Consider the following 12,221-nt stretch of genomic DNA (forward strand, 5'->3'; position numbering starts at 1 on the left):
GATATATATATATATCGTACAATTTGCAAGTAAACCTGGTGCAAAAAATTGTAACAATTTTAGCAAGAATCAAAATTATTCAATGAAAGTTAGCATAAAATTATTTTGCTATCCTGGAAGACACAGCTCTGCCAAGGTCTGTAGTACTCTAAACTGCAAAACACACAGCGCAGAAATGCATCATGGATGTTTGAGTAATTATTACACTTGAGACTGGACCTACTCTAATGACTCACACAGTACTCCCAAAATTGAGATTTCTTATGACATTTATTCAAATAAACAATACAGTTTATAATTTGCTAGGATAAAATAATAAGTTTGAACACATAAGAAGCATTTGGGAGAGAATTCCCCAAAGATCTGAAATTGGGGAAAAGGATGTGTTTTAATGATGGCTGACACTTTGGTGTCATCTTCTGACTTGCAATAGTGCCTGTGTAATCATGTCCCCTCCAGCCAATCCTGTGAAGACCACCATGTTGCAGAGACATGGACGAGCATTCACAAGCAGAGAGCTTGACATCCAGAGCAACCACCACGTAGGACAATGCAAAACCTGGCAGGGTACTGACATTTCAATGTTGAAACGTCAACCCATGTGCGAAAAATACAGTCTTTAATGCAAAAGCATAACAGCGTTAAAAAAAAACAACAAAAAAAAAAAAAACAACAACACTCCTATAACCTTTAGAAGTTTGCCCTATATTCCTCGTCTGCTTACGGATCACGCAAGTCCATTTGCGCAGCTTGGTTTAAAGCAATGTTTCAGTCTCACTGCAAAGGCAAGAGATCTCTTCAAAGAGGCGCTGCCACTGTCAGCCTCATGCCGTCCAATCGTTCCCTGCAAGAGTGATGCAAATGCCAGACCCTGTTTGACAGTGATCGAGCCCAATTAGCAGCACTGCAAAGCTGTGCTGTCAGTACATTCTATTACCCTCATTCAATTCCCAAGGTGCAAGCTGAGCTTTAAGAGGGCTACCCCAAGCCACGTCAGGAAAGAGAGGAAAACAAGAAAAAAAAAAAGAGTGAATGTCACTCAGTTTGGCTCTTGCAAATAATTAGTAATGTTCTTAAATGTTAAACACCTCTAAAAACAACTAAGAGGGTACGGCAAAAGGTTAGCATAGAGGGACACAGGGCCGGTGCATTCTACCTTACCTCGATCTGCAAAACTTTCTCTGCTCTTGGTTTTCTATCCCAATAGTGCACTTCCACTGAGTCCTTTATCTGATTGCTTGGCAACTAAGAGAAATTCTTTCTATCAGTCCCCATTTAGAGTTACTGATAAGCTGTAACTTGTGCACTGCTCTGAAGAGACAGGGGATGATAGGACGAATACCTTATTGCCAAACAAACTCCCGCAGTCTATGGAGGGAGAGAACAGACTCAATCTGTGTGGCAAAAGTACACCCTTTTCAATATTGGTGAAGAATAAATATTTAAAAATTTCAAAATTATGCAAACACGTGCCACTCTTGCTCTTTAACTCCCATGCATATGGACTATTTACAAATTGAAAAATACAGACTTGCTATTTTGTTCTTTTTATGTTTTTTCTTCTTTTCCCCCCTGAAATGTCTTTGCCCCTTTGCAATCAGCTTATGAGCATTCAGCCACCCAGACAAGGATCTCACCACATATTGCAGACATGGCCAGGACAATTAAAGCTATGTTGAAAACATTTGCACACTAATGGGAAAACAAAAGTCAAAAATCAAAACAGATAAGATTCACAAGCAAAAAACAGAGGAAAATAAGATAGTTCAGGGGAGGTATTACAATAAAAGCCAGAAGGATGTATTTGCTTAAGATGGGTTTTCTGCTTTCTCAAGACTCCACTCTGTTGCTAACAATACTGTAGTACACTTTCTTTTTATTACTCTACCTTTTATTTAAATATAATTTACTTTGAAGATTTTGTTAAACAAATCCAGGAAAAATGATGCAAAAGTGGTTGGTTTGCCAAAGGAGAGGCGGCAGAAGGCCCGTGCTGCCCTGTTAAATTGCATCAGCGCTCTAGTTTGTCAAGATACTCAAGAGTCTGTTGCATTGGGACGTGTCCTCAATCCTCAATGTACTCCCACAGGTCCTTCTCATAGCCTTCATGCACGTGCTGTAGCAGCACTCTTCGCCTGCTCTCACAGTATCTACACACACACACACAAGACATTTTTTAGGGTCCAAGAGTACACAAACTTAACTGTGGCAGAGAGCAAAATAATTCTTTCACTGACCTGTACTTATCTTGTACTTTCTGCTTGATGTCCTGCAAGGAATCCTGGGAGATGTCTCGCTCTAGGTAGCCTGACAGCACCTCAGTGGCATTTTCCAGGTCTGCCTGGTTGTTCTGATCAACAAAAAAAAAAGATAATCAACATTATTCAGTGCCACTGCATTGATTAAAAGAAAAAAAAAAAAAAAAAGACTAGCTCGCGATCTTGTCCATTAATCTATTGAAAACCCTGCCTAAAGCAAAGCTCAGACCAGAAGCTGAGGACACATTATTTTTACCAGATTTTACCCACAACTCCCAGTTGGGTAAAGTCTACAGTAGTAGACCCGACCTGACCTCAGTCGCAGTTAATGTTTGAATTTTTGGGCCGAATCTGGACCCAATTGGGAAGCGTAAACTGATTACCGACCCAACCTGTTGAATACAGTCAATGAAAAAGAGCATCAGAAGACAGGAAGTAGCGGGAATATCAAAACGATGGCGATAAAGTCAACCTGGACCACAGAAATGGAGGAGAGATTAATTGAGTGGCAGGAGCACGAGTGCGTATATAATGTTGGTTGCAGTGCATACCTCAACTGTTGCCCTCGCAGGTGTTTGCACAAGAGTTTGATGCATTCAGTTGGCTTTAGTTTAGTTTGACAATCATGTAGCCCTCATCAGGCGCAGTTGCTAACCACCATTTTTATGCACAGTTATGACACTTGAATCCAAAAGTCTTTTTAATCATACCTCAAATATAATGGACTGGTTGTTCTTCTTGAGGTAGAAGGCAAAGACGTAGGTGAACATGAGTGTGGAGCGGCACTGGCACAGCACATCCACAGCCTTCTTCAGAAACTGCACCTCAATCCAGGACATGTTGTGCTGCTGCATCTCCTCCATCTTCTGCTTGACCTGAGCATAGAGCTTGTGCTCAAAGCGCAGACTCTGCATGTGGTTCATGTAGCGGTTGCAGTAGAACAGGTACCTCTGCAAGGCTGCCCTGGAACGCTGCACACAGAGAATGGAAGTGGCTTTAAATTGCGCCCACTCACCTCTGCTTGTATCAGACTGTACATCTCCAAACTCAGTGGATCATCAGCAACATGTGCTCAGCGACCTAAACTGTAATCTATGTTTGTCAGTTGTGAATCAGAGATTTTACTACTTCTTTAAGAATGTTAAATGAAAACTTGCATTTGTTTGAGTCATTGTTCTTAGTATCTAAACCCTGGCACCTCCGGCGACTATAGCATCTCGACCAAGAAGTGGGCCAAAATAAATACCGTGCCATTAGGTGGTATTTCCAGCAACATAAAGCAGCACGCAAAGATTGGGAAGATATCAATGAATTACCTCTTGAGCATCTCTGGCTGCCTTGGCATCATCCTCATTGTAACGATTGCAGTTGTACCTGAAACGTTAAAAGCACCAACAGTGTTTCTAGATAAGACTAGTGGAAGTATGTTCAAACATAGCATTAGAATTGACTCCATAAGCTGCAGTGTCCACAGGAAGAGGCTGCATTGCATTGCCTGGCTCCAAAAACTTAAAGCACTGTGTCTTTTTTTTTTGCTGGACTGACTCATGTCTCAGAAGCATGAAATTCACTGGTGAGCGTGTATAAATGTCAGTATACTGTGACTGCCAACTGACTTAATACCAATTTTATAATGCTACATTCCATTTGCCACAGACTGGATAAACAACTGTTCAGCATAACTATTGAGAGAGGGGGGGGGAAGAGAAAGGAGGAGGAATATTAACTGGTTATGGCCTGTCGTACCACATGATTATCTAGACTGTATTTTAATGCAGAAGTGTCTCGATCAGGACTTATCAACAGCCTTGACTACTACGTTAACCAACATTTATCAGGATAGGGTGCAGTGACAAAAGCTGTATTTTTATAACCATGCATAACAAAATGAACTAAAAAGAAAGACAGCTTTAGTGTGAGACCTGGTATACAGAGTTAGGGTAAAAGGTATTAAGCACTGTCACATAGCTGTCACATGCCATAAAGCAAAACATTCAACAAAACAATTCTAAATTAACTGTGACTACTGAAGATCAGATGATCATGAAATCAGTGAAACAGTGAGTCAGAGCACAGCTGAAAAATGAGATGACCAGATCACGGGGACATAAGGAGTAAGCTGTTACTTCTTACCAGGCTGAGCCATGAGGTTCCCACGGACCCAGACAGACCCAGCAGAACTCTGCTTTGCAGTTCTGGTTCCGACAAACCATGTGATTGCAGCCACCATCCTTCTCAATGGTCACGTGGCATTTTGGACACTCCTGTCAAAGCAAGGAGAGGAATATCTGTTGTATAATATACAATGATGAAGCCAATAAGAATCATCATACAGAAGAGGCAGTAGACACTACTAAAGGCAGGATGGCCTGAGGTCAGCATAATATAATTCAAAACAGAACTGCGGTTGAAAGGTGTGTTGAGTTAACCCACAATTAACATACAGGTGTGCAATAAAATACAGGTTTTTCCTTTGTAAACATCAAATTAATTTCATTTCTATCAGGAGTTCCACAGATTAAAAATGTGATCTTCATACTATTTATCTTGCAACACACAAAGCCTGAAAAGTTGGAAACACTAACTCTAATTCCATACCTTGGTATTCGCTGCAATCCAGTTGGAGGTTTCGCTGTCATCATCGCATTTCTTAATCCATTTTCTCAGCCACTACATTAAAAGAATCATGTTGACAATGATTGTTAATTTTAAAAGAATTTTACTTAAGAACCTAAACGCAAAGCTTTGTGTTTCTGCAAGGTCATAAAATAATCCTCATCATACCTTACACTTCACTGGGTCATGCCAGTTCTCTCCACAGTTGAAGCTGCAACAACAGGAGCCATTTCAAACCAAACTCACATGAAATCACTATTACCTCTCTTTACAGTAAAAAAAAAAACTGCTGTCAATTTGCAATAGTATAACCAAGCTCTCTCACCAGAACTGACGACCACACTTGCACCTGACTGGCTTGGCATCTGGGTACTGGACTTTGACAACATGATGGCAGTCTGGCGCAGGGCACCATTTTAACAGTCGATTGCACTTTAAGGAGTAATGAGACAGATTTTTAAGTTCATAGTTTCATCAACGTTTTAGTGCAAGGAAGCTCTCAGATTTTAAAAACAGAGCATGCAAGATGGCCTAACAGGAAACATCATAAAGCAAAGGTTTTATTTTCCATTTCAAAACACTACTATGGAGAAATAATCTCTAATCTTACCTCTACAAAACTATTCGTAATTAAATGCTGGTACTTCAACTTCACTCTTGAATCTGTAATGAGGCGCCTATGGGGAAAGCCAAATCATTTATTAGCCTTCATTACATAGAATGGGTGACTTCCTAGTCGGGTGCATATTTACCGATGAACAATGCTAGAAAAACAAAAAAGTTTTCTTGAGTAGCCAAGTGAGGCATAATATATAAGTAGACATTACAGTGTTAATATCAATGTGTTTTCTAACATAACTATTTAAAGCGTTTCATCTACACAAATCCAAGAGATTCTGTGCAGGCCACCAACTAAGACATAACGCACTTACTGAAATTAAATAGTAATGGGGGAACATGTTGCCACAGAAGTGAACCTAAAGTGAATGGTCAAACCACTGTAAGGTCTCTTGCTAGCTGGTGATATCAGAATGTAGGTTAAGACAATTACTGTCGGCTTAAGAGCTGTTACAAGAGATTAGTGTCCATGCTTACCGAGTTATATGTCTTTGCACTACAAGCTGAATACCATCACTGAAAAGTAGTAAAGAGGTGGTCTAACTTGGGAACGCCGCACTAATAACCTTCCTTTAGGAGGCAAAAAGTCAGGCAGAATCCTTCCAATTTATAGTTTCTATTCTTGTTAAATGCACTAAAACTATGGTATCAATCAATCATGCAACTTTAGAGCAATGATCTTAATTTTATTTTGAACTGTACTATATATCACTATGTGACTGAAATCTATGTCCAAACTGTTATATACGCTCTTTTGAATTCTTTAGGAGCTTGCAACAACTTCGAGACTAAACAGATCACAACACTGGAGATGTAACAGTGTTGTAAAAAAATGCCTTCCAGAAGTGAACCATATACATTGTTACAAAAATTTTACATTTCCCTTGCCTAGATGGGTTAGTCTCATATTTTGCCACGTTGCCATGCAACAAAAAACATCTGCACAAGTAGATACTCACATGACTGTGTTGTCATCAACCAAAATGTCACAACTATGAGCAGGACAAGAAATCGTCTGAAAAGACAACACAGAAGGCAAATCATTAGTGAGACAGCTATTAAAATAGTATAGGCACTTATAGATGACGAGTGGTTGCCCATTGCCATCTGCACTAATTTCAGTTGGGAAACGTGGCAATTTGGGCATGACAGCTGAAGTAGGGTCCTTTTTCCATAGACTTCTATACAGTCTGACTTGTTTTTTGCTACCAGTGGAGTTGCCCCCTGTTGGTTATGAAAAAGAAAGCAGGTTTGCAGCACTTCCGTATTGGCTTCATCTTTATGTCCCAGATGCTACATCCACTACTGTTTAAACAAGAGTTCATCATAGTTCGACTTTTTCAACTTGCTCCCACGGCCTCCTGTGTGCCCATGGCAACCACAGAAGCTAACAGGGGGAAATGACACAGAGGCTCATTTTCTAAGAGTTATCTGGAGTATCAGGATCAAGACTGGAGGAAACTGGGAGCTGCTGGGTATAGTTACGTGACCTGCTACCACAGATTCAAAATAGACAACATAGATGTTGCCACTTGCTGTCAGTGACTTCTATCTGGAATAAATCTTAGTAGGTACCTGTCCCATTCCTTCTTCTATGATTTTGGTGGTCAGGTAATCTCCCCAGCACTGCATGCAGAACTTGTGTCCACACTCCAGGCCTGTAAAGTACTGAAAAAGAGAAGCAACTTGTTTGAATTGGAATTATGAAAGAAATGCTTATTAATTATTTTTCACCTTCACATTCAGAGTGAAGCCATTCTCAGGAAAAATGCTGTCCACATTTAAAGAATCATTTTTTTTTAACAAAATAACTGGTGGATGATTCTGCGTGCTCAACTACTGCGTTATTTCTGATTTCGTAAAATTACAGCTGAATCTTTAAATTGATATTATGGGCCTTTCATTAAATCACAGATCTGTTTTCACCTTCATATTCATAGTACATCTGTCGTTAAATGTTTGAGTAGGATTTGGAGGATTATATCAGTAGGTATAGCTGTTACGAGAAAAATATAAACTGGTATATAACAAAATCTCTATCAACACCATCACTGAACCCACATTCAACTGGCACAGGACAATGCAGCAGTTATTATGTGACTCACTGAGTTGGGGAAGTTCAGATAGCAGATCTGGCATGGCATGTCCTGTGCCGATGACCTAGTGTTGATTGGAGGACGGATCCGAGGCTTCTTGCTTGGGTTAATGACATGACACTCAGAGAAAAGCTTGTCCAGATTACCATCGAAATACCTGTTTGAATAAACGGAAACAAAAAAGGAGAGTGTGAAACAATCAGAGTGCCAAAAAATAAAAAATAAAACAAGCAACCAAACCCATTAGCTGAATTAAAACAAAGAGAATGATTCAACGTTGTTACCTTTCCATGAGCTTTTCTTTATCCCAGTTGAAGTGACTGAGAAGGATGCGCGTTATTGTTGCAGGATTCTAAAGGAAGAAGAAATAATTGGTCAGAAATAAATCAGAATTTTACAATTAACTACCACTCTGTGTTAACTACAACAATTTATAAACTGAAATCTAAAAAACAGCTGTAACAACTAATTTGCAGATTCAGATTAATAAATAACCGAAACAGAACCACCTCAAATTCAGTGCTTTCCCCTTAAATTTCCATTTACTGGGCACGAACATAAAATATCTGAAACGTTGATCACTACAGTGAAATTCATCACAATACCACCATAAACTATAACCATAGCAGTTACCACAAATTTAAATCAACCCTTGTCTGACATCAACTGAAAAGGAAAATTATTCACAAAAGGTTGTATTCACTGCAGGGCTGTACAACGGAATTGCATTTCACTGAAAATGAGTTTCGGGGTTTTTTTTGGTTTTTTTTATGTCCACAACACCTTTTTTATATCCACGGAGAAGACAGCTAAGGGGACAGTACATTTCCATTTGTTTTCCCAAGACTGCAGCCTTTTCACAGCCAAAAATGTTGATACAACATGATTAAATTCAATAAAATACATTGGCATAAACTACCATGGTTTGATTGTACATAACAACAAATTTGAGCAACCTGCCATAAAGAGAAATGTGCCAAGAGTAACAGATGAGAAACACTTACTAGCTAGAAGTAATTGAGACCTATCAGCACTGTGTGGCATTAGTTTAAGCAAAAGGAAGAAAAAACTGACAAGTGCAATTTATAGAATTCAAGTGTTTTGTGTGACAGCAGCTTTAAAACTTAATTATCAACCATTAAAAGAAAAGACAGTATTGTATTGGTACCGGTATCATAAGAAAAGATGGATAATCAAATGTAACAGAGCACGGATACACCTACAAAGGAAAAAAAATCATATACATTTACCCTGCCTCTGAACTGCTAACAAAAGTATCCCAGTAATAAAAGTCCTTTCCTGTGGCTGCTGAAGTCACCACATTGATATGCATGAATTCTATGTTCACACCAAGAGTGAGAAAGTTATAAAACGGCCAAGCGTGGCCAGCTACACTGTCACATAGTCGCCACTTAGGTGTCGCCACTTTTCAGCGTTCGTTGCCGTCGTTATGTTGTGCGCTTAAATACCACTGGGAACTGGCTTACTGGGGGAGACGCAAAGGAAGCGGAAACTGGAGAAACACTTATGATTGGTTGAAATTGGTTGCAAAATTACTTTTAGCCATTAGATGTTTAATGAGCAGACTAAACATACCGTAAGTGTTAGAAAAGTGGCCACAGGCACTTAATGCATGCACCATGATATCTAGAAAACCTGAGTCATGCATGTCAGCTTCAGAAACATGCTAAAGTGCAAAAGTATGTTATAACCCATTTTGAAACGGGTATGATGGTGCAACAGCAGTGGGCTGTAGATACAGAAGATAATGCGTTACAGGCCGGTGCCATTGTCCCACTGTTTAAGGCAGGAACTTGGGGTTGCCCTCAGCTCGTACAAGATTAGATAAGGGAAATGACTGCACGTAACTGCTAACACAATCTACTATCATTTTACTCCTTCCACTGATTTATGAAATGGAATCCCTAGGTTAATAGTGACACAACAATAAAATAATACAGCTCTCAGTAATGTGGCTTAAGTACTACTTGGTATGGTGGTTCCCGAAAGAAATAATACAGTTAAAGCAGGATATTCCTCATGAGAACAAATCATGGCACAGCTCCCAATGCATCGATGACATAAGACTAAAGACTGTAGAATTACCATATTTTCCAAGTTTATTAGGTACATCTAGTTAAAAGTAACAAACTGTACACCTGTAGTACTTGCAGTATATTTTACCTTCATGAAGGTTACACAGTTAAGTTCTAGCTAGGTCCTGATTTAATAGTAAATTAATTCCCCAATTTCCCCACGGGGATAAATAAAGTCCTATCTTATCTTATTCTGTAGTTTGTGGTACTGTAGGTCGGTAGACTTATACTGACTGGCATTTGATCTGCACTCACTGATATCAATGTGTGACAAAAGAAATGTGTCTCAGTAATATGATGTGAAAGTTCATGCAAGCTTAGCCTGTTCGGTTTTTTTGTCAAATTTGCCGTGCCCATTTTTTGACAGGATAAGAAGTCTCTACATGACAAAAATGCCACCAGTCAGTTGCAACATTACCCTGAAGCATCTTCAGAGGCCAGGCAAAACCGTCACTCTTGACATGTGGAGACATTTACAAGAAAAGTACATTCAAGTGAAGTCAGCTATTCCATTATAATGTACTCTACATTTAAAACTTTAGGTTAGAAAACAGATGTATAAATTCACTTTGAACGTGTAATAGTAGGGGCTGCAAAAACCTAAAAAATAAGTAGCTATACCTAAATACTATTTTTAGAAAAATCACCATGTTGTCTTTGCTGTAGAAACTACTGCCATGCGGCTGTACCCTATTAACATCGTAATATTTGATCGATTCCCGCTTTAAGGCATGTTTACGGCGAAATAGTGAAATGATGTTTCACAAAAATACAACGCCCTTTCTCAAAAGCCTGAATAGTGGCAGGTCTATCAAGACCACTTTCCATTTTAATCTATGCCCAAGTGAAGCTACGTGAAAGGAAATGGAGGCCCAAGTTAACGTTAGGTTAAGACGAAGAGCTACGCCGTGTTTCCCCGGAAATTTAATCTACAACAGATGCCAAATTACAACATCTTCATGTGATCCATCCGAACTTTGCTGGAAGTCATTTAAATGCTTGTTAACATTAACGTAACTGAAATAGCATGAAACTTGCTAACCAACTCGATGGCCAAGCCTTTGATCCTACATTAAAATAAGATTAACGTTAATTTTATAATATTTGTAATGTCAAGTTTTGATTGATTGGTTAAAGTACTCCGACTGTCGTCCAGCTAGCGTTGGCATTTAATGCTATCTAATTCTAGAAACAGAGACGTTATGTATTTCCAGTTAGGCGCTAGGTTAGCTAACGGTTTCAGTTGGCTAGGTAGCAAGCAGGCTAACTTGCAAGCTAACATTAGCTTAGCAAACGTTGCTGCCAACTTCTCAAATGGGATTGGACTACTTCCTGGAACAAAACTACTAATGAAATTAATATCTTAATGTACATAGTGCACATTGTCCATACATTCATTTTAAACTGTGCACAACAGAAGAGAACTATCTCTAAAATAATCTGTTTTAGTCCAACAGTGATCTTATGACTGTTAGGAACTGTCAACTTCCAGCAAGTAAACTACTCCTACAAGGCTAACAGTTAAGCTAACGTCCACGGCCTGTTTATGCTTCACACAAGCCTGGACCCCGGTCTTTCCTGACGCTGACATACCAGAATACATACCTGGATGACCTCGTTGACCTCCCTGATACACTCCACCATATGCTGGAGGATCTGCTCGGCAGTCAAAACCTCGAAGCGGTAGTCCTCCTCCTCTTCCTCGCCAGGGCCGTGGCCCCCTCCGCCAGTCTCGCCGCACTCGTCTCGCTCCCCACCGGCCACCACGGGATCGACCAACTCCACCTCTCCGAGCTCCAGGGTGTCGTCCTCGGGCTCCTCTTCGGCGCTGTCCTCGCTACATTCTTCCTCTTCGTCGTCGTATTCATAGTTATAACCCTCGTCTGAGTCCATTCCTAGGGTGATTATCAGCCTGTGACACACAAACCGAAAGGTCTACAGTGTGTGAAATGCTGCTTGCGGAACAATACGAAAGCCAAAATTATCCGAGCCTGTTTTTCAGCTGCAGCGAAAATAACAACAAAACGTCGCCGCTGCTAAGCCAACAAAGAGACTCAGCGTCACCAACTGACGACGGCCTTACGTCAGATGGACTGAACATGAAGATAAAAAATATTATAGTAAAAACTTTTGTTTTCACTTGAATGTTTCTATAATCTTAAAGACACACTCAAAGCCGGTTTATCAATATTTAAAAAATGTTTAAATGATAATTCAACGTCTGAAAATAAATTTGTACCAAACGTTACCGGCAAGTCACAAAAGTACTTCCCCTTAATAAAATCAGTGCCGAAATATAGTTTTGAGTCTGTAAAATGTGGAGAAAAGTCAGCATCTTAGCAAATTTTAAAATTTTTTATTGTCCCTTTTATGTTTGCTTCAAATGGCAGACCAAGCTCAAATGTAGTAGTTTTGTTAAACATTAAATGGTAACATAATTTTCCTAATTGTGGATGCATAATGAACTCAAATCCTGTTTAATAATAATAATAAATAAATAAATCATAAAATAAAAAAATAAAAAATGACACAAACAA

The 12,221-nt window shown here is 39.4% G+C and overlaps 1 protein-coding gene across 1 annotated transcript; it reads right to left on the reverse strand.

Annotated features, from left to right (window-relative positions):
* Positions 1-251: 251 nt before the first annotated feature.
* On the reverse strand, positions 252-11,798 carry arih1 (ariadne ubiquitin-conjugating enzyme E2 binding protein homolog 1). The gene is made up of 14 exons (XM_084555105.1): positions 11,290-11,798; positions 7,873-7,940; positions 7,598-7,745; positions 7,068-7,160; positions 6,452-6,507; positions 5,485-5,551; positions 5,200-5,306; positions 5,043-5,085; positions 4,857-4,928; positions 4,392-4,522; positions 3,575-3,632; positions 2,969-3,229; positions 2,238-2,350; positions 252-2,150 (listed from the first exon to the last, which is right to left on the reverse strand). The coding sequence occupies exons 1-14, from the start codon at positions 11,575-11,577 to the stop codon at positions 2,066-2,068; spliced, it is 1,590 nt and encodes a 529-aa protein (XP_084411231.1). The 5' UTR covers positions 11,578-11,798; the 3' UTR covers positions 252-2,065.
* Between the last annotated feature and the right edge of the window lie 423 nt (positions 11,799-12,221).

The sequence above is a fragment of the Chelon labrosus genome (assembly GCF_963514085.1).
Source record: "Chelon labrosus genome assembly, chromosome: 11".
NCBI classification, from domain to species: domain Eukaryota; kingdom Metazoa; phylum Chordata; class Actinopteri; order Mugiliformes; family Mugilidae; genus Chelon; species Chelon labrosus.

Bases quoted from the DNA above. Each gene is read 5' to 3' on its own strand.
- arih1 (XM_084555105.1), bottom strand. From the start codon at position 11,577: ATGGACTCAGACGAGGGTTATAACTATGAATACGACGACGAAGAGGAA. The intron at 7,746-7,872 runs GTAACAACGTTG...TTATTCAAACAG, and splicing joins AAAGAAAAGCTCATGGAAAG to GTATTTCGATGGTAATCTGG. The intron at 5,552-6,451 runs GTGAGTATCTAC...CTTTCCCCATAG, and splicing joins GTTGATGACAACACAGTCAT to GCGCCTCATTACAGATTCAA.